Source organism: Melozone crissalis, unplaced genomic scaffold (assembly GCF_028551555.1).
Source record: "Melozone crissalis strain CALT ecotype California unplaced genomic scaffold, PUWL_Pcris_2 ptg000023l_1, whole genome shotgun sequence".
Lineage (NCBI taxonomy): Eukaryota > Metazoa > Chordata > Aves > Passeriformes > Passerellidae > Melozone > Melozone crissalis.
In genome coordinates, this window is record NW_026535801.1 from 11,679,753 (window position 1) to 11,702,253 (window position 22,501).

The window sequence follows — 22,501 nt, forward strand, 5'->3', positions numbered from 1 at the left end:
CCCTTTCTGCCATCAGGGGAGGAAGGGGCTGCAGTTAGTAGCTATTGGTGTAAATAGTGTCTCCTGCCCAGAAGGATTTAAAGTTTGCCAGCAATAAGGTAACGTGATTTGATTTTGCTGTTTTTTGGATTTTTACTTTGTCCTTAAGATTTTGTTTAAATGAGTTAAAAATATCCTTTCAGTGTAACTATTGATGTGCTGTCTTTTCCCATGAGCATTATTTGAAGAAAACTTGGTTAAAAGCATCATCTCGAGTTATGGTTTTCTGTTTGCCATTGGAGAACAAGCTGTTTTGCAGGAGCATTGTGCATGAAAGCCTGGTATTCAGGCTATAAGACAGCAGCCTTTAGTGTGACCTAAAGCTAGGCAATTTACTTAGGATTTATTCTTTATTGCACTCTAAATGAATCAGACATTTACTGTATGGAGAAAAAACATTGTTGCCATTTGCAAACAGACATATAGATATCCCAGGTAATGCAGCAAATTGGGAGAGAACTGAGCAGTGAACTAAGATCCCCCAACCTGCCAGTCCCAGCCTTGCAGCACAGAATCCTCCCTGGAGCAGCAAATTTGAGGCTGGGCAGCATTTATGAATGTATTTGCTTGGGGATTTGGAGGCAATGTTTGTTTGGTTTTGCCTAGATTTACAAGTTGCAGTGCCCTACTTAAAAAATATTAAAAGCTAGTTAGTCAAAAAGAACATTTTAAATTGTTTGCAGGCTCGGAAACAACTTCGGGAGCTGAAGCATCTGAAGCGTTGTAATGAGGCTGCCACAGTAATTGCTGCTTACTGGCATGGTACCCAGGTAAGAAAATGGCTAAAAACTGTGCAGCTGTGTGTCCCCATGTGGAATGAAGAAGGATATCCCTCAGGATAGTTATCTGGGAATACTGTTGGTGCCTTAAACTGCTTTGACTGCTTAAACTGGTTTTTTTTTGGTTTCTCTTTGCTGCTAACATGTCATAGCTGGTGCAGTCTGGGAAGCTGGGACACGCTTTAATTTTTGCTGTTTGTGGTGACTGGGTACTTGCTTTCTTTCTTGCACCAATGGGAACTTGCAGTAACCTTTTCTTTCCTAAGCTTTTCTATATCCCCTTTCCAAATGCATCACAGGCGCGAAGGGAACTGAGACGACTGAAAGACGAGGCTAGAAATAAACATGCTATTGCTGTTATTTGGGCTTTCTGGCTTGGATATAAGGTACTTCATGCACATATCACATGTCCCCCCTTCATTGCTCAACAACATCAGCATTTAATCACTATTTCATAGTGAGAATTAATGACTAATACAATTCACTCTTAAATAATAGAGCATGATCATCGATTCCTTCCATCTCCATTCATGCCACACCTAATAAATCTGATAGCATTGTGTATGCCAGTTTTTTGTAGAGTAGGAAATACTTTGCATGGCAACCAAGTACAGGTTTGCACTAACAAGCCATTAGACTAGATTAAAAATGACTGGACTGCAGTAATCTGAAATTAGGAAATGCATTTAACTACATGTAAATATGCAAAGTGTGATTTGTGGGGAGGAGAGAAGGTTGGGGGTTTTTTTGCTGTGTTCCTCCCCATGCCCCCAACAAGTGCTTTCAGTGACACTGTGTTAGTGATCCAATTGAGATTTTCACCACTTATTATAATGTGTACCCTGGGCAGTCTTCATCTACAAGTTCAAACCAACATTAAGTTTCATTAAATTCTACTTGTGATTGGTTTAATTGATTTTCTGGCTGTGATTTGAACCAGTAAAAAAAAAAAATCAATGAGCACAAGTAAAGCAAAATTTTATGAGCTGATCTTTTAGCAGAAAATGATGTTAGTTTGCAATTCTAAACTTACAGCTCTAGAAAAATCCCAGGAATTTCAGCATCAGCTGTTTGTTTTCAGAAGCAAAGTCCCACTGAAAGATTCTTGCTAATCCCCAGCCTGTAGTTGCGGGTTATGTGAACATTTGAAATGCTGTTCACTAGAGGTCAGAAATATATTGGTTTCAATTAATAAATTCCTAATTTAGTTGAAAACCATAAATACATTAGATTTAAAACATTTTTCAGTTGTTATTTATGGTTGTGGGTGTGTTGTTAGAACACCTTGCCAACTGGATGGAGAAATATGCTCAAATTACATCTGGAGTATAATGCTGTGTTTGACCTTTGCTATTTTGGTAGAAATCTATTAGACTTCCAGCAAAATGGCAGCCCTGGGAATCCAAACAAACATGCACAGAACTTCCTTAGTACTAGGGAGTCTTTGGAAGTTTTCAGCTCTAGCTTGATATTTAGGTAATGGTATAATTTGACAGACACACAGTTTCCTCTACATTTGATTAAGCAGAATACATTGAGAATTTATTTTGTTTTTAACCAGAGTTCCTTTCACCAAAATATCGCTCAGTACTGCAGAAGAGATATTTGTTTTCATAGTTTTAAGATAGTCCTTTGAATTAAAAGATACATCCAGTGGGTGCAATACTGTTAACCATGTTAAAGCTCTTCATTTAAATGTTTAGTAGATTTGGATAATTTTAAACATACTTTAATAGTTATTTTTATCAACTGGCTCACAGGAATTTAGTGAATAATTGGGTCCTTATTCCTTAACTATAAATAATCTAAATATAATAATATATATGAATATAAAGATAATAATCTAAATTGAATTAAGATTAGAAAAATAATTACAGTCTCTGATAAGAAAGACAACTTTTTATTGATGTGATCTTTTATCTTTAACTGGGGGAATATTGAGAACAAAAATTTTTAAAGTTATCATCAGAAGTCTCTTGCTTTACCCAAAAAAACCCACAAACAAACAAAAATGAAACAAGAGTGAGCCTCGAGTACTCAGTTTCCTTCCTTTTCACAAGGCAGACAAATACTTAGCTTTGCATAGCTCTTGCTTTTACACTGCTGTGCAGTAGGAGCTTTTCTGCCAAGCAGATGAGTGAAAACATAATCTCTGAGTCTACATCTACTGCACATTAACCTTTCCAGCTGCTCCAGAAGAGCATTACTGGCACAGGCTGGAACTGCTGCTGCACAGGTCTGATAACTTACAGCTTGACAAGTGCAGATACAGGGCTAGAGCTGCTCTGACTGAGCCTGTAATACTGGAACTCTTCCTTGAGTGTTTTCATCAGATAACTGAACAAAAAATGTGCCGGTATCTCCTAAAATGCGACATTCTGTTAAGTTGCCCACACATGCCTCAAATTGCTTTCCTAAAATGGAATGATTGATGAAAGGTAGGAAGGTGCCTATCTCTTTGTACATGAGGAATGCACTAGGTTTGATGGCTTTACCCCTAATTCCACAGACAGACATCATTTTAACATGGAGATTTTAACATGGCTGGAGATGATTTATTTTTTTTTAATACATAAAGATCAAAATAAAAAATAACCTGCAGGATAAAAGCCCTCATTACAATGCTGGAAAGTCACCATGACACATAGTTTCAGAGCTGATTCTGTCCTGCCCAGGCACTTGCCAGTGGAAGAAGTGACTAGATAGTGATATTTTAGTAAGTCTTGATTTTCACGTGCATCACTTTGATCGTGAAACTGCAGGCCAAGCCCTCCCATCAGAATCAACTCCTGGGAGGTGTGCACAGCAGAGCAGGAGTTGGAAGGGCTGACAGTGAATAACAGGGCTGAATAACAAATTCCCACCTGTGCATGCCGCGTCAGCAGCAGCGGAGGCTTTTGGAGCCTCTCCGTGGCTCCGCACGGCTCGCGCGGCGCGTTGGGCGCCCGAGGCCGAGCGCTGCTCCTCCATCCATCCCTTCCCTGCCGGGTGTGGGAGCGGCGTTGGCGCTGTCTGCTCCGGGCTGTGTCTCTTGTTCACTCTCTGAACCTTTTAGGCTCGGAGGGAGCTGAAGCGCTTGAAGGAGGAGGCTAGGCGTAAGCATGCTGTGGCAGTCATTTGGGCTTACTGGCTTGGACTGAAGGTACTTTCTCCAACACTCCCCTCTGTCAATGTCAACTCAATGGAGCGTGGCACACCTTACTAACAATCAATAAACAAGCAGTTGTGTGGGCTCACTAGGAGGGGTGGTTTTTTTTACACATTGTTTAACTTTGTCATGGACTTGGCTGAAAATGTCGTAAATGAAATTGCCTCACAGCAACATTGAGGCATTGGGGGATTTTTGTCAGCAGTCACAGGAAGACAAAAGTCAGATAAAAGGGACTCTATTACAGTTGTTGACTTTAAAAACTGACCTACCTTGGCAAAGGTCCTATCTGGAAAGATTACAAGGATGTATTTTCTTGTTGTGACCTCTGCTTGTTAGAATGGGAAGTGGGGTGGAAGTGTCTGACTCTCACTGCTGCTCACAGTAGACCCCTGATCCCAGTGTTGAGGAGGGCAGGGTGTAAAGCCAGTGGTCATGTCCTGTTGCATCCAGCAGCCTTTTTGGGGCCTGGCATTGCATTACCTGTGGCTTGTGACAGCCATGGATTCCTAGAAAAATTGAGATGCACAAAAGTGTTTTGTTTTCCGTCCCTTGCTTTCAAGGACTGGTTGGCAAAAGAAAACACATCTGTAATCTGGAAAAATGTAGTTCTGCTCTGTAAATAGACTATGAAAATGGCATCTTCAGATGTTTCAGGTCCGTGCCCAAATGATTTATGTAACACAGTTTTACAGATGCAGTCCTGGAGAACTGCAGAAATCTGAATCTGTTTGGTTTGGCTGGGAGTGACTTCTGCTAACAGGGATATTGTAGACTGCAGGGGTATGAAAGGAACAATTCACTTGACAATGCAAAGTTCGGGTCTCATATTCTTGTACTTACCCTGACAGTGATGAAATGGGAAAAATAGTTAGAAAACATATAATTATATATAATACATGTTCATTTATAAATGAAAAGAAAAATCCATTACAATACATACATGGAAGCCAGAGCTGGAAAATACAAAGGAGCCATTTTAAGAAGTCATTCTGCAGATCAGAATCACACTGTAGGTACTACTGCCAAAGTAGGTCTGTTTTTATGATTTTAAAACAAGGATATGTCCCTCCTGAGAACTCAGAGACCATTTTATATCAAACAGCAGAATTTAAATGCAAGCTGATGACTCCAAAACCTTTAAGGCACATTACAGCAGGAATACATTTCTGCAGTCTGTGGTTTTCAGTGAGTTTGTTAAACAGTGTAAGCTACGTTTCCAATTTCCATCTCACCTGAAATACACAGATTTTTCTGAATAAGACTGTAGTCTGTCATTCCAGTATATCACTGTTACCACAGGTAGTTTGAAGGCAAAGTGTTTTCACCCATGACATGCGAGGCTGAAGAATTAAAGTTGATAAAAACAATGAAGATTAAACCAAAAAGTTGTGAGGATTTTTTTTAAATTGTATGCCAAGTAGATTTTAATAGCATTTGTGGTACTTTCCAGATTTAGGCTTTTCTGGAGCAGCTTGCATTTCTCAGTGCTTGCTTTGCAGCTTCCCTGCAGCACCAATAGGATGCGTGGGTGTCTATTAGTCCCTTTCTTCCAAATTCATTTGCACACCTTGCAGCTCGCAAAGAATAATATAAAGCAAGATCATTAAGGAGAATCTATGGTGAGATTTGGGGTGATTGTGGTTGGAGTGGCTTTGAGTGTGTTAATTACCATCCCTGAATAATTAAAAAAGGATGTACTCTATAGAGCACTAAGCCTTGCAGAAAAAGAGTGAATAAGAACTCTGATATTTTTTTTCTCATCAAGTGTTGAGGAAAAAAATGTGCACTGAATGGAATTTGCATGGAATGATGATAGCTGAATGCTGCCAGTTTTGTTGGTACATCTTAATGTGTAATTAAGCAAAATCTGTTTACCTGTGGGTGTATTTGTCCACAAATGGTGACAGATTCTTGCTTTCTGAATGCTGGTTTATCTTAAAATGCATGAATTATTGTGAGGCAGAAAGGGGTAAATTTTTTTTCTGTAAATTGAAGGGGATTTTATGCTATGGGTTTTCCTTTATATTCTGGTTACAGAGAAGCCAGCAACACTTAGTGAGTTCGCTAAAACCACTAAATTTTGCTCTGGGGTAAATGATGCAAAGCCACGATGTTTTCCCTGGGTTTTGCCCAAAACCCATAACAGGTGTGTTGCAGACTGTGCCAGAGTTTGCAAAGAAATTTGAGGGATGTTTCAGCTGACTTGAGGTGAGCTGGGTGTCACATAAAACTACAAACCAGTTGGGTTCTCCCTAATTGCCCTTTCTGAATTTTGGTCTATGCTAATTATCACTGATAGAAATACAAAAGGCAAAACAAGTACTCTAAAATTTGCACTTCCATATATGTATTAAAAATTAATATCACCTGCAAAAATTATGATGATTAATTTTTTGATTTTTTTGTTTAATTTTATTGTTTTCAAATAAATTTTGGCAGTAAATATCAAGCTTGCTGACATTAAGCAACCTTTGTGTTGATTCTCTGCTCTTACCAAGCACCAAAATCTTATTTTTCTTTTGGAATGAAGACTGCTTGTGTGTGAAAAGAATTTTCTCATGCACAAGTCTGCTCTGAAAATAAAACCCAACCCTTTTTATTATAGCAAAGTCTGTGTATTAAGAACTTTAAAGGAGAAAAATCTGAAAAATTCACCAGTTAACTCTGTAATTAACATCAAATAAGTGTCACTTCAGACACAAGCAAATGGTATCATCACTGGTGATGCCTCACTTTTCCGGTCCAGCTTTATGCAAAAGCCTATTGAAAATAGATTCATGCTGTGAATTTGACAATATTTAAATAATTTGCCTTTTTGGAGGGAAGCATTTCAAATTCCTTGATAAGTTTGCAAATAATTGCACTCGGGTCAGCCGAGGTATCTTTCAGACATCGTGGCCCATGGTCTGCTTCACATAATTTAAGTGTAACCAGGTGGTGTTCCCATTTCAGGGAACCCTTTGCATGTTTTTGTGCTTGTTTTAATGTTTTCTACCACAGAGCTTGTTAAAAAAGTACCTGTGCAAACAAATGCATTCTTTATATTCATTTTGAGAGTTTGTTTAACTTTCCAGGTCCGTAGAGAATACAGGAAATTCTTCAGAGCCAATGCTGGAAGAAAAATTTATGAATTTACCCTTCAGAGAATTGTATGTATATATCTGTAAAAAGTACATGTGCATTTCCTGTGTTTTAAGTTTTTATTTTCTATCAAATGTAGCTGTTGTGTTATGATAGTCTTTGTAAGGAAATGTCCAAGCACATAGAAAAGAGACAAATTAATATTCTGATATTGTAGAGAAAGGATAGTGATAATGTTTGGAGATATAAGAATGATACTAAGTATTTGCCACTCTTCTGTGATACCTAAATGTGCATTTCTCAATATACCTGCCTTTAAAAATCCATATTGTGGTTTATGAGAGCTGAGAGTTGCAGTTTGGTAACTGTGCTTTTTAATCACAGAGCATCTGCTTTTCCTTGCGAACTTCAATAACTCTGATATTCTAACGTTAACAAAACATCTTGCTTCAATTTTATCACAGATGCAAAAATACTTCTTGGAAATGAAGAATAAGATGCCTTCTTTATCACCAATAGATAAAAACTGGCCAGCGAGGCCTTACCTTTTCTTGGAATCAACTCACAAGGAGCTAAAGAGGATTTTCCATTTGTGGAGGGTAGGACACACTCTGGTCCAGGCTGTGCAGAACTTCTTCCCATGATTTTCAATAGTATTGTTCACAAAGGGTCTATTTTTAGGATGTGTTTCCTTCGATTCCAGCCAGGATAATTTTATTTCTTTGGAAGGAGTAGGTTTTTTGATCATTGCCTTGGCCTGTAAGGGATATAACTATCCTGGCTACTCCTTTCTGGGGCTAGGCAGAGAAGTTTGCTTCCTGCCATCAGCCTGTTAATTAATAGCTTGTAATACTTGTGTCCATGGCCAGGACTTAGACCAACGTTGGAAGTGCTGGGTGGAATTTTTTACTTATGAGCTGTGGTTAGCTGAAATTTGTTTTGGATCTTTGGACGGAGAGAACGGCGAGAATCTGTGCGAGTGCTGATGGGATGTTTTACTGATCTTGTGGGCTGTGTTTTCTGTGAATTGTCAAGGAACAGTTTTTCTTTCTGAGCCTGCAAAACTCACCCTGTCAGCTGTGTCTTTTTCTTCCTCTGCCTACGTAAACTTCCAAAATTATGGAACTGTATGCATATTTTTGTGAACGTTTTTAGCGCACTCTTCCGATGAATGAGTCTCATAGATTAGGCTCATGTTCATACTTACAGGAGATGTTTTATATATTGTTTCTGATGTAATTCAAAAGCATCTAGAATGGGTGAGGAGATAAACACCTCCCCTGTTTGTTATCAGTGGCACGTAGGATGGAGCTGAATCACTTCAGAAGCATACAAAGAATGTGCATCTTGAGCAATGAGCAAACATTAGGCTGTGGTGCTGTGAGATTGGGAAAGATAATTTTATGGTTTGTTTAATATATCCTGTTTTGTAGTGTAAAAAGTACAGAGATCAGTTCACAGATCAGCAAAAGCTTATATATGAAGAAAAACTGGAAGCAAGTGAACTTTTCAAGGACAAGAAGGCTTTATATCCAGCCAGGTAATGACTGATTCTGCTGCTTTTAATGTACCAGAAATTCAATATCCTTACACAGATTTGGGAAATAAGCAGGATTTTGCTTTTCATCTTAAGCAGGAAAGTGCATTTTCCTTGCTTGACAGCATCCCTCCATCATTTGCCTTTACCATCCTGAAAATTGACCTCAGTTAGAAGCAAACTTAGATGTTGCTTCAGCCACCAGTCCTGTGATAGCAAGAACTTCAATCCAAAATCCCTTGTGGTTTGTTGTTCTAACTCTCCTTGACCCACTTGTGCCTTACAAATTTGGGGAACTTGCAGGTGGGAACAACTTTCACCCTTTCCCCTCATTCCCCTCAGGCTGTTTTCTGCAACAATAAAGGTAGAGTGAGCTGGAAGGCTCTAGGTGACAATGTCACTCACTCCCAGGTGAGCTGTGCTGGGGAGCTCTCCTGTGTTGAAACTTAAAGTAATTTAATAGTTAGATACACTGGTACATATCTTTTTGCAAAGATACTTAAAAGAAATTTCTATTTCCATTCTAGAATATTTTTTCTCCTTTTTTTTTTTCTTTTAATAATGTGAAATCTCTGCAAATAAGTATTTTGGATTCTCAGATGGAGTTCTTTAAACCTGACATATTCTTGTCATTGCTATCTATAGAGCCACCATTATTCAAGAAAGCGCAGTAGTATAATTTTATTTAAGGAATACACTTCTTTTGGTATGCAGTAAAACTGGCAAAGAGAGATATGATGTCCTTGATATAAGTTGGCTTATACTTTTTGAGTGAATACAAGCTTGTAAATTGTGTTTTTTGTTGAAAACAACCATCTTGTCCATCTCGAGAGAGTTTTCTCTTAGAAGCTGTAGTTTGAGCTGAGCAGGAACAAATAGAATGAGAAGCAAGGTTCAGCAGAGGGAGGAACAGGAATCTGCAAGAGTTTATGGGAACAGTTCCATGCATGGACAAGCTCTGCTTGTTTGTGTGTTTCCTTGGTTTTGTGTCATTTTTTTATTGAGACATTTCCTGTTTTCCTGTAATGGGCTCAGTGTACATTTCTCTTTTTTTCCTCTTCAGTAGATCACTTATTTAATGGCTATATATGCTAGCTTGTGGTTTATTCATTATTTGCTTTGGGATGTCTTTTTATGCTGCTGGGAAAAGAGAAAGATGGTGCCTCTGGACTTTCCTATGAGCAAGCAGCTTTTCTTAGGTTTTAGTCAGTATGCATCTGCTCAGCATAGAGCTCCTTGGAAGGGAAGGAATTCTATTTATACCCCTGGTTTGGTTCCTTTTACACCAAGGCTGAACAATGAAATAACCTACAGCAAAATACACACACACACACACACAGACAGATACTTTTTAAAAATTTATATCTATATATATTTATATATGTACATATATGAGAGTCATTTTTATCCAAGACAATTTTAAGTGGTATATGTGATAAGGGAACTGTTGATTCATTTTAGTTTTAGCTATGACTTGTCATCATTTGGTCAGGGATGAAGTCCACATGGAATCTACTGTTTTGCTGACTATGGTTTCATACTGCTAATTAATAAAAACCAAAAAACCCCAAAGCTCCAACGTGGTGGAAAGTTGGAATGCTTTCCCTGCCCTGCATTCATTTAGAAACATTTTCATCTCTTTTTGTCTGGTATTCAGAGCTGATTAGCTCCTACTGTTGTTTTGTTGTTTTTTTTTTTTTTAAATCGGCCTAAGGGTAGAGAAAATTACTGTATAAATTTTCTGATTAATTAGTATGATAATGGTTCATAGGATGTGGCTAATTTTCTGTCTGCAGTATAATTATTTAAGGAGAAAGAGGGACTTGTGGGTACTAAAATTCCAGCATCCTTCCTCTTCTTTCCCATCTCTCTGTGTGCCAGAGATGCAATGGCAAAGGCAGTGGTGTTCCACATAATGCACTGGTTTCTCCTGGGCTCCAGTCTTGGCAAAGCTTTCCATTAATGCTTTGACTGAGGTTAAATCACCATTTTTAAAGTGATTTGCAAACAAAGCAAGCAGTGACAATTCATCAGTTCTTGGTCTGTAGAGAAGCCCTTATTTTAACACCCTGAGGTGTGTAAAGATGGGGGAGTTTGCAAGAGCAGCAGATCAGCCAGGAGCTGCTGCATGTGTCACAAACAACAGCAGATCTTGAAGGCACGTTCATGTCTGTCGCTGAAGTCCTGCCTGTCAGCATCAATAGTGTCTCACTCCTACTGGGGTTTTATTTTCTGCTTTCACAGAGGCTCTCACTGGGTGATTTCAAATTACAGTTGACTGCCCATGTAAGGATGTTCATGTGTCTGATATCCAAAGCAATTGGGGCCCATTTTGGTGATAACTTTCTCTTCATTCACCATCACTGAAAATGATATTTGGTGCATCTCCTCACAAAGCCTGTGCTGGTGTCAGGTTTGCTTCTTGCCTGGGGTTTGAGTTTAACTCGTGTTTCCATTGCAGTGTGGGGCAGCCGTTCCAAGGGGCTTACCTGGAGATCAGCGAGAACCCCAAGTACAAAAAGCTCAAAGATGCCGTGGATGAAAAGATCATTATTGCAGAAGTTGTCAATAAGATCAATAGAGCCAATGGAAAGGTAATCACATGCATTTGATTTATCCAGAAGGGCAGATCAGTTTTGGTACAAATACATTGAAAGCAAGACTCGTAATAGTCTGAGGATTTTTTAAATAATGCATATTTTTAAGGGCAAGACTGGAAATGTTGGTTTTATGTAACTTGGTGATTTTAAACACCTCTTTTCAATTTACATAATGATTACTAAAATCTTGTTTTGTGGTTTCCAGTGACTTTTCCAAACAAAAAAGGTATCTCATCAGCTGGTAACAGACTGTATTGTGTCACAACTAAATGTAATCTCTGTACTCGGCTAAGATCTTCTATTTGCCAATTAAAGAAAATAAACATTTGGAGAGTATCTTACTCAAGTATTTAGAAAACTGAATTTTTCAAAGTCCACATTGTCAGTTAAGCTCTGATTACCGAATTTTATTATCTTTTAAAATTATGAGTGGCATACTCTGCTAGCTTTACCTGCCTTCCAACGCTCTTTGGAAGGAAGAGGTAAGTTTCTTGTATCATTTGAATAAAGCTGTTAAATATGAGGGGTACCTTTTTATTCTGCCAACATAGAACACATTTTGCATTTAAATTATACTTATTAAAACAGGAAGTATTATTCTGCTTTAGTAAACTTAATTGCTTTCACCGTATCTGTCTGAATATTAGAAGCAGTAGATGTCAACTTCTCAGATGTAGATGTCATGTATGCATTTCTAGGAGTGAAATTAGGTTGCCCATTGTTGATGCCAAGTTAATTTTCTGGTTTAGAAGAAACTAATTAAATGAAGACAATGTCTTTCCTGTATTTCCATAGGCTACAGCTCTCAAGATTAAAAAAAAAAAAAAAAGAGCTATGTTTCTATGTGTTTAAGGCAACTCCTTTTTAATTTTAATAAAGATTTTATTCTTTAAAAGTTTACAGGAGAAAAATGTGTATGTGGATTAAGTTCTCATTTCTCTTTCTTACTATTTTCTAAGACAAATTTAAGAACACACATTTCATGCTTTAAAAATATTTGTCTTTTGAAAATAGATATGCTTATCCTCCTAAAGGGTAATTCCAAGAGATAAAGGGAGGAGAACATAACTCTGAAAAGTACTTACGTGATTTGTGTTGCTCTGCATCATAGTTTTGGTGAATAATGCTCAATAGAGAGACTTAGTGTGTGATGATTTTCCTGGAGATTTAAAGAGCATGAGAAATGAGGTTATCCTGATTTGCATAGTTTCAGAGTTTGACTTTCTGAATTTTACAGCTGTAAGCCAGTAATTAAAGGAACTGTTTATACCTAAGCATATGTGCCAAAATGAGCTAAGCTTCTCAGTCTATAATTAGACACATAAATAAATCTGACCTGATTTTAACTGATCTGCAGCTTTTACTGAACATCAAATGTTCACATTTGCTAATGTGGGCCAAACTTTTTAACACTGTGAACTCCTTGGAGTCTTAGTAGGTGCTCAATGAAAACCAGCTCTCTCCTCACGTGGACAATGATCTGCATTTTTGCATTTTCACAGGCTGCATCCAGGATTTTCTTATTAACCAAAAACAACGTTCTGCTCGCGGATCAAAAATCTGGGACTATCAAGTCAGAGGTTCCACTGGGAGATGTTACCAAAGTGTCCATGAGCTCCCAAAATGATGGATTCTTTGCAGTGCACCTCAAGGAGGTTGGTTACCACTCCATCACAAAATAATATGTTTTGTGTGCAGTGATGTGAAACCTGTTTGTTAATTATCTTGTAGCATTAAACCAGAGGGGTTTAGCTTGTAGGCTTAGAAATTTACTGAACTTTGCCATAGCTGAAAAAATCTTTGATTTAAAGCTACTGAAGCCAAATGAGAACAGTTTATTACATTATGAATGATCATTTAACTGTGAAAATCAGACTTCTTTTTTCACTGCAGTCTCTTCAGGATCAGAGTTTTCCACTTGTAATATGGTTCAGGTGCCTTGTGCCAGTGCTTTCCTTACATATACTGGTAGAATATTTCTCTCTCCTTTATGGGATGCCAAGAAGTCTACATTGAGACACAATTAATTTGTTACTCAGTTCTAAAGAGCTTAGCTCAGTGCTATATTTGCCTCACTTCACTGTAACCACTGCTCTGCTAAAATCATTAAGCTGGCATCTGTATTCTGGCCTAAATGAATCTGAAGACTGTTATATACAGTGTCTTTTATACTCACTGCCATCATCCTAATCCTGGTGTTGGTAATTTGCTTTTGTTCCTTTCCACAAGTATTGGAAGCTTGCTGTGGTGTATCCAGACAAGGGATACAGAAACACTACACTTTTGTAGGAAAATGAAGATGACCCTCCTTTAGGGCCAGAAGGGATTTTTTTTCACTTTTCTCACCTGATTTGTAGATTATTTGGGTGAAAATGGTATTTTGATCCTATACACTGCACTGCAATCCCTATTTAATTTACAAGACAAAAGATTGATGTTTCCTTAAACTGGGAAGAGAAGACTCCTTGTAAACCCTCCTGCTTAGCTGCCATTTAACCACACTCAAGGTTTTGGTAGTCCTAACTGTTTTCCTTCCTGTTTCAGGGTTCAGAAGCTGCCAGCAAAGGAGATTTCCTGCTCAGCAGCGATCACCTTATTGAAATGGCCACTAAACTTTACCGCACTACCCTCAGCCAAACCAAACAGAAGCTCAACATTGAGATATCTGATGAGTATGTTTCTTGTTTGCTTAAGAGTACATTTGCTTCAGTGCAGCATGCTAAAAAGTCAAGTATCTGGTGTCAGAATAACAAAACACTGTTGTGTAGCTAATACTTCTTTTCTCTTTACAAGAATACTTGTAAAGAAGGATCCAGTTTTCAGTGTGTGCTCTTTTATAGTATTCATTTTGGCTTTTACGTCCCTGAAAGTCATTACAGAAAATGGGCTTTTGTTAAAGTAGTTTCAAACAGGGCTGTGAAGCACAATTGCTGCTGTAGAAATAATCAAGAGTTACTACATTTGAGAGAACAATTTTGCATGTGACTGAAAAGTTCACAGATTACTGTGAGATATTTATAGATTAGAGTGGACACTAGGTGCCAAGTTCTTCTGAAAACAACCCAAAAAGAATACAAAGCCTGTCCCCAATCCAATGTAGGTTTATGAAGGCTCTGTCTCTCTTGTGAAGCTGTAACAACCTGTTGTTGGAGGGTTTTGGTTGTAAAAAAGCTTTGTTTAATGAAAAGTCTGCATCTCAAAATAATATTTATTTCTGATTGAGACAGTTTTAGATTTTGGTCTTAAAAAAGGACTGCCCTTGTGGTGTTTTTAGCTATGGAATAATGGCATTTTGTGTGAGCTCCTAAAGTTTGCTGAGTAAGAGTCTCCCACTTAGTCCACCATTGCCATGTGCCAATTTTGTTCTGTGAAGTGGCCCTATTTTCAGTAATGTTGATTAGGTGGATTTATTCACTTTGAATAAAGAAGAAAAATTGGAGCCCTTGAACAATGATGAAGTAAATTTCCTGTAGGCAAAAACTGAACCATTTTATCTGGCTGCACCATGCTGTGTGTGTTCTAGAGTAATGATAGTGGGTACAGTTTGTATCTGTTTAGATTTGAGGATTTATTAAAAGGTTAATTTTGCTCTTTCCTTGAAAATAAAATCTGCCATTTTCCTTTGTTCTGTTACCAGATGTCATTTAATTTCCTCAAGAGTATGTGGTTTTTAGTCTCTAAAAGAGTGTGGCTCTCCCCAGTAAGTTTCTACTTTAAGGGGGGCTACAAAGGCATAAACTACTAAAGCTAAGTTTAAGCATGCATTGCACTAGTCTGGACAGCCTGCTTGCCTTAGGTCTGGAAAACAGCCTGCTTTCAGGGAGTCTTGCTTTTTGGGATGTGGTTTTTGTTTCTTCTCTTGCAGATTAAAAACACTCATGTGTGTACTGCTATTGAGTTTATCCAGACTAAATAATTTTAAGCTGTTCACAGTCCCATCTGTGTTGGTGGTGAAGCAGGAGTCTTCTCCCTGCTAGAGTTTAGACACAAGCACAACTAGGGATTGAGGAGAAAATGTGGCCTTATTTTGACTGCTCTGCTTTTTGGGAAGAGAGCTGATGTAAGAGTGCTGTTGATGCTGGGCTCTGTTGAGGAGGAGACACACACCATTCACAGGCATAATGTCGGAACAGTGGCTGTAGGGAAATGCAGCATTGCTGACGAGACAATGGCTGTAGGAGCCGCGCACATTTTTGGGGTGCAGCTCTTAATGCTGCCCCCCAGAAATGCAGTGCTGAGCAAGCTCTGAGTGCCTGGGCTGTGCAGCAGGAAAGCAGGACCCAAGGGCAGCTCGGCTCAGCAGAGGCCACTTCCTCCCCTGAGCTCTGCCGTCAGCTTGATTTGTGGTTTCCGGCTGCAGAGCAAATTCTTTGAAGTTTTTGGCCTCTGCTGGAGGACTTTTTAAGGATGCTAAAAGGGAAAATCGGCTGTATTACAAAGGACTTTTTAGGTCAGCAAGCACTGCATGTGAGCCAAGAGGCAGCACTGCCTTGCTTATTGCTTTCAATCTCACTATCCAGATCCGTGAGAGGTTTGAGGCACCACAGGAGCATGTTGGTTTTTTGTGGTGTTTTTTTTTTTAAAAATAATTCTCCACATTCAGTGAAATTTCCCTTCCAGTAAAAAGTGAAGAGTCAAATCCAGATTAATTTGCCCTGAACTGTAGAAAATGTCTAAATTTGGAGATTGCTGGGCAGGAAGTGACTTTTCCCAGTTGCCGAGCAGGGGGCTATAAAGGCTGACTAAGGATTAGACATATGAGAGCTGCTGAAATACCAGATGTAATAAATTAAGTATAAATCAAGAAGAGAACTCCCAATGTTGCTGCAGAAGTGTTGAGCTTCCATGAAAACAGAGAGGTCCCTTTGGCCAACAGTGACGTAGTTGGAAATTGTCTTTGCTGCATTTCTGGTACAAGAGAAATTCTGTTTCAAACTGCTTTTTTTTCCTAAAGGAATAGCAAACTATCTTGTAAAATGTCCACAGTTATAGGCAAATAGCAATCATTAAGGAAGGAACAACAACCTGAAGGAAATTCTAGCCATACCATAACCTATGACTTTTTTATTTATTCCCCAACTCTTGATTATTAATACAGAGCTGAAAATGACATCTTTTGGAGTGATGCTTAGAACCAACAGGAAAAGGCTTCTGCTCCTCATGTGTCTTTTTTTTTTTTTTTTTCTCCACACTTAACTAAAGTTTTTACCATTCCCTCTCTTAGGTTCCTGGTCCAGTTCAAACAAGACAAAGTGTGTGTGAAGTTCATACAAGGCAGCCAGAAGAATGGCAACATCCCAACATGCAAGCGAAAAAACAATCGGCTTCTCGAAGTGGCTGTCCCTTAACTGCAGCTGGTGACTCTCCCTTTCATGGACTTGTTTCTTTGTAATAGTGCAATTTTAGTGGTTTGGTTTTGCTATTTTTATCCTTTTCTGGAGCTGTTGATGGCTAATAGCTTTAGAAACCCTTGGCAAAACATTTGATCGATCGACTTTGAAATCTTTTTGTTCATGCCAGAGTTTTAACCCTCAAAACGCAGATTTTTATCCAGTGAGGCATTTTTACCAGCTGGCACATATCTGTCATACAGCCAATCATTCTCTTTGTTTAGCAGCCATATTTTAGTGCAGCATATCATAAACCCACATATTAATGGTAACTTACTCGTATTCCTTAGTCTAGAGATCTGTTTAACAGGAATTATACATGGCCTGGATGCTGGGTGGCCATTTGTGCCCAGTGTCCTTTTATCCCAAGTTGTCCAGGTGTCTGTCAGGCTCCTCATGTCCTGCCCCTGTGCAGACCAGCAGAGCAGAGGCTGATAAAACAACTCCTGCAGCTCACACCAGGACCTGTGTAACTCAACCTTCCGGTCAGTGCAGCACAGAGACATCTAATTCTGCAAAATAGAAGGAATAGATGATTGCACAAGCAGCTACATGCATAATTTTATAGTTAAACATGCAGAGATTTTGAAACAGCATTTTTAATTAGGTCAGATGTTTTTAATGACTTTATAAAGTAGAGATCAGCAGAATTAAAGAAGCTTTTTCTTTTTTTCACAAAAGCTATAAAGTTCAAGGCATATTTTCTGTTCTGCTATTCTCCTTTTAAATTATGAGTTAGCATTAGAGCCTGAAGAATGCAATAGTATTCATAACACAAGTAAATGCTAGTTATTTAAACAGTTAGTTATCAAATGAAAGGTTTGAGCCTTTCTTTTAAATATTGGCATGTACAATGTGCAATAAAACATACGTGACATTTTGTGAGATTATTTATAATACACTTTTGTGTGGAAGAGAGCGGATTGGTGCAGACTGCATAGACAATGTAGGGATTAAAATAGATCTGTGTTGTTAATTTGCAGTTTATAGAGTGTACACTACAGTTGTCAATTTGGGAAAAATACTTAGAATTAAAAAAAGAAAAAAAAATCCTTAATTTGGGGGTCTGTATATAAATTGGTATTATGGTAATAAAACTGTTCTAATTCTGTGCTGTTTGGTACTCCTATGTTATAACCATATTTTTGTACTCCAAACTATTTTATATAACTCGTGTGCCTGATGTAAATGCGTGCACAGAAAATACAATCAAGGGCCGCATTATAAACCTTCAGTGTAACTGATTGCACTTAATCTTTTATAAGCCAGAAGCATTAGCTGAAATCCTTGAGAGGAGAGATGCTTTTCCAGAGGGAAGGAACTGCTCACGTGAAGGGTTTGTGGGATGTGACTCTGTGATCTGTGGAGAAAGCGCCTTGTATTTTTGCAGTCTGATATAGGACAGATTAAGACCCTGGCTATCTGATGTGCAGTGCTGGAAGTCCAAGCATAAATAAAAGAAAGAGAAAGAAAAGTTCAGAGTCTCCTTCCTCTCCTGGTGGGGATGTGATGTAGCCCTTGTGGTGGTGATGTGATGAAGGCTCCTCTGGGTAGTTCAAAGTTAAAACAGAGTTTACTGCAATAGGTGTTCAAGTGCTAATGGTCATTAGTCTGGAAAATACAACTGGTTTGGGTTACACCACCCTCTGCTTTGGGATTAAATGGTTTTCCTATGATTTGGGTACAAAGCAGTTGTTTTAACAGGATGCTTCAATGTTGCTGTTAAAAGTCCATGCATGTGACCTTGAAAGGTGGGAATAATCAAAATATGTATTTCCCAAACTGACAAAAAGCTGCCTCTTCCCCATAGTTGTAGTTCAAACCCTTCTAGTAAATGAGCCAGGTTAATAGTTTAATAAAATTTAAATAATTTTACATGTATTGCAATTACAGATGCTTGCAAAGGAGATTTTAGAATTGATTTGTGATGCAAAATTATGGTACTTGAAAGGAATTATTCCATTGCCTTAAGAAGACAGCACATAATGATGACAATGTGGCATTTAAAACTCCTAAATCCTGTATTAGAATTTCTGCTTGGGGAAGATTGGAGATTTGGTAAAACTGTTCACTCTCTTGGAAACCTTACAGTAAGAACTGCATGAAGAAAATTATAAAAATTAATTTTAAAAAATTAAGGAAAACAAACATTTGCAATCTGATGTAATTCTGTAGTTTCTTGCAGGTAAGAAATGGGAGAGTGTGGATTAAGAACATCTGGATGTGTGGCCCATGAAACTAGGGTATTACAGGATAGTATTATGATTTTTGTCCCATCCCAGCCAGCTCCAGTACACAACCCTTCTATTTTATTGACCTTTGCAGCAAGTCATAATAGCCATACCTGCAAAAGACTGGAAGAGGGACAAACTCCTCACCTTGGTTTCTCTTGTTTCCTTCCTTTTTCTGGACTCCAACAATTCCTACCTTGCACATTAGCTGGTACTTTGTGACAATTATCTTTTGACTCTTGAATACTTCTCAATGTACAGAGCAGGTTTTGCTGAACATGATTATTAGATATTGCTCAGAGAGCCATGGTATCTTGATGTTTAGATTTAAGTATCTTAGATGTTGAAAATAAAAATGCAAGGTCACTTAACTACCTAGCTTTTATTTTTTTTGTCCCTTTCTTCTGTTTTCTTTTATCACTGTCTGTCAAGTGGAGTTGTAAAGAGAAGAGTATTCCTCCTATAGTGCTAACCTTACTTTTGCATCCTTTTACTTTGTAACTGCTATTCTTTCATCTCAAAGCTGGGAAAGGATCATTAAGAAAAAAATTTGATGCATGATGCTTTCTAGAATCAAATAAAATTCTGTTCCTAGACCTATATTTTCTCTATATCTGTATCTTTCTTACTGTGAAAAGAGCAGGTGACTGGGTTTTAGATTAATTATACACAACACTGGTGTGTGACTTGAAGAAAGAAGAAATTTTTATTTTGTATGTGATTCCTTAAGAGGCAGCCTCAGTGATTCACAGTAACATTTTTCAGTCCTTTCCTCATCATAATTTTTGCTGAAAATTCTACAAAATCAACTTTTCTAACATTAGGTTTTAGACCAATTGCCTGAGAACAGTATTATAGCCAGTTAAACCTGATTTTTAAAAATGGTTTTGTGCCTCAAACCTATCATATTCCATGTGTTATGTCTTGTGATCTGTTTCCTCTCCTTTTTTGCTTAACAATTCTATCCTGATTGTTTTTTAATATTTTTGTTCACCACACAAATTATGGAAGAAACTAAAATGTAAAATCAAGAAAAGCATATTCAGTTTTAATTTGTGTTCCTTTCCTTTGGCAAAATGAAAGCCTTTTTCTATGTGTTTCTGGGGAGGGAAAAGGAAGACTGAATTCAAAATTTTTATGTGAAAGGAGAAAATTTTCCCTCACTCTGTGTAAATGTCACTGTTAATTCTTAAGCTTTTAGATCCTTAATCTTGAAGAACACAACATATTTTCCATATTCTGTAGGAAATGATCATGATTATTTTTAAAGGATTTCCCTGTAGAGTGTGATGGTGACGGGAGATGCACACACCTGTGTTGCTTTGGGCACTTCCCAACAAATGTTTCAAAGACAGAACTGGACAGGAGTCTGGGGATGCCGAGAACTTACACCAATGTGGAGCAGTGTGAATTTGAGGGAATCTCTAGTATGACCAACAAATGAGTTCTGACCCTCCTCCTGTCTAACTTCCCTCCTTAGTGTAGTGTTTTTTTGCTTACACAAACAATAAGTGTGAGGGAAAAATGTTTGCCAATTGTTGTAAAACTCCTCAAAGTGATCAAAATTTTCTGGATACTGCTTTGGTATGTCACTGTCCCACAACCTTCCTGATGAAATGTAGCTAAAGGTTGGTGCCATGTAGTGTGATCTTGCAGCCATTCCAGCCCAGGATTTGGGGGTTTGCACTGCAGACCTGTCTGTCTGCAGTTGTGTGATCTGCTCAGGAGTTTTAGGAGACTTAATTGAGGCAGTGGCATCCTCCTCAAGGACAACACCATTGATGTGTCAGTCCCACTTACAGTGAGACTTTCCATGTTCTGACTCACTGGAGTGTTTCCTCATGGACTTGAAGGTAAAGGGAGGTTTAGTGCATGGAAAAAGAAAGAAGTTAATTGGCAGAGCAAAACTTGCTTCTGCTGAAGTATTGGGCAGTAGGTGTGAGCAGTGGCTGCTTTGAGCACAGACATGGCCAGAACTGCCACGTTCTGTCTCACAGGGTGGCTCTGCCCACAGCACTCCCTCAGCAGCATCAGATCTCTCCCTTTCCCTGGGCTTCTGAAGCCGAGTGAAGAGAGGATTGTGGAGAATTTACAGTTGCTGTCAGTAATTGTGGAAATGTGTTTTTATGTAGGTTGGGGCAGATTTGCTTTGGGCAGTCTCAAAAAAAATAGCTGGAATGCAGAGGAAAAAAGTAATCCTATTATTTTGTTGGTTTTAAGTAAACACATCGCTATTTTATGTTTGGCTGTGTTTGTCTACAGTAAACTAGTGCTATTTAGAGAATTGGGATTCTGATATCTACTTAAGCTCATTATCAGCTACAACCAGTTCTGCTCCTGTTCCCTTCCACCCATGGATGGATTGAGTACTCAGACTTTAACTCAAAATGAGAGGACAGTCTGAGGCCATGAAATTAACTTTGCTTAGAAGCAATTGATGAAACTGAGTCCTAAAACTGTTAAGAAAACAGATTGGCTCTTTCCTTCATTCTAAACCTTTAAACCATTGACATCTGGCTGTGGAGTAATCAGGCAAAATGATGAAGCATGTGGCAAAAAAGGCTTTATATGTGAATGAAAAGAAACCTCAAAGAATCTGGATCTTGTTTCTTAATAATTCAGCTGATTTCCAAGGCTGCTCCCTGCACTCAGCCCAAGGTAATGATATCTTTGCTGTGTCACATTTTGCTGTTTATGGTATCCAATTATTTTAAAGAACACCAAAACCTAAAAAACCCAAAAGTAAAAAGAACACCCAAACAACTAAATATTCTTGTGGCCGTGGAATGTTCTTCTCTGGAAACATGGCAAAGTGCTGGGGATCTGCAGGGAGTCATGGAGGAGCCTGGGACTTCACTGGCCACTTTCACCTTCACCCTCTGAAACACCGAATGCCTTTAAGCTCTTCTCTGAAAGTGGCGCCTGGTGGGTTTTTCCACAGTGAATGGGGAATTTTACTGCCTGGCAATGTCCTCTCTGCACATTATGAATTCTTTCCCCACCAGTATCTTGATACTGGGTGGTCTTTGAGATGCTGGATGATGTTTCCTGCTCTGGCTCACATCACATTCTGATTTCCTCCCACCCTGTTCCCTCCTGCCTTTGACGTTCCCTGCAGTGATAAAGGGAGGCAAGTATCTCCAGGATACAGCAACTGTGGGATTTCTGGGCTGTTCAGATGGTCTGGGGAAAAGCCCAAAGATGGCCTTGGGCCCCCGGGTTCGAAAGGACGAGAGGAAGCTTCAGATTTGTTCTTGGTCTTGGTGTTTATTAATTGCTTATCTAAAAGATTTTCTCTTGGCCTGACAGAGTTCTGCTCAGCAGTCAGCCATGGGCACACACTGAAAGCCCCTGGGGCGGTCACCTATCTTTATACCCGGAGTTACGTATACAATATTTATCATTTTTCTCCAATACCCTCTACCCTTATTAACCAGTGTTCCCCTAGTAAGGTCCAATCCCGGAGTGCCAACATCACCACAGAAGATGGAGGTCTAGAGGAAGAAGAAGAAGGAGAAGGGCACGCCCCAATTCCTCCATCTTACTTCTCTAGACCCCCCTGTACAGAAATCTTAAGCCCTGTGTCTCACACTCCAATTAACTTGTCCCTTCACCATTCACCCCAGTGAAATCCTCCCGTCCTCATACTGATGTCATCTCCCATGTGGGATCAAAGTCCAGCCACCAGACATT

General features: G+C 38.7%; 1 protein-coding gene across 4 annotated transcripts in view; it reads left to right on the top strand.

The window, feature by feature from the left end:
* Positions 1–22,501, top strand: part of MYO1B (myosin IB) — a 145,907-nt gene that overhangs the window by 88,731 nt on the left and 34,675 nt on the right. For 2 of the 4 annotated variants that reach the window (XM_054277599.1, XM_054277601.1), the window contains 10 exons: positions 723–809; positions 1,118–1,204; positions 3,874–3,960; positions 7,044–7,118; positions 7,515–7,649; positions 8,484–8,590; positions 11,049–11,181; positions 12,690–12,842; positions 13,732–13,859; positions 16,412–18,853. In XM_054277599.1, the coding sequence (XP_054133574.1) occupies positions 723–809; positions 1,118–1,204; positions 3,874–3,960; positions 7,044–7,118; positions 7,515–7,649; positions 8,484–8,590; positions 11,049–11,181; positions 12,690–12,842; positions 13,732–13,859; positions 16,412–16,535 (1,116 nt within the window). In that variant the 3' untranslated portion in view covers positions 16,536–18,853. Of the gene's footprint in view, positions 1–722; positions 810–1,117; positions 1,205–3,873; positions 3,961–7,043; positions 7,119–7,514; positions 7,650–8,483; positions 8,591–11,048; positions 11,182–12,689; positions 12,843–13,731; positions 13,860–16,411; positions 18,854–22,501 lie in introns of those variants that run through there. The other 2 variants (XR_008483107.1, XM_054277600.1) reach the window with 2 other exon arrangements.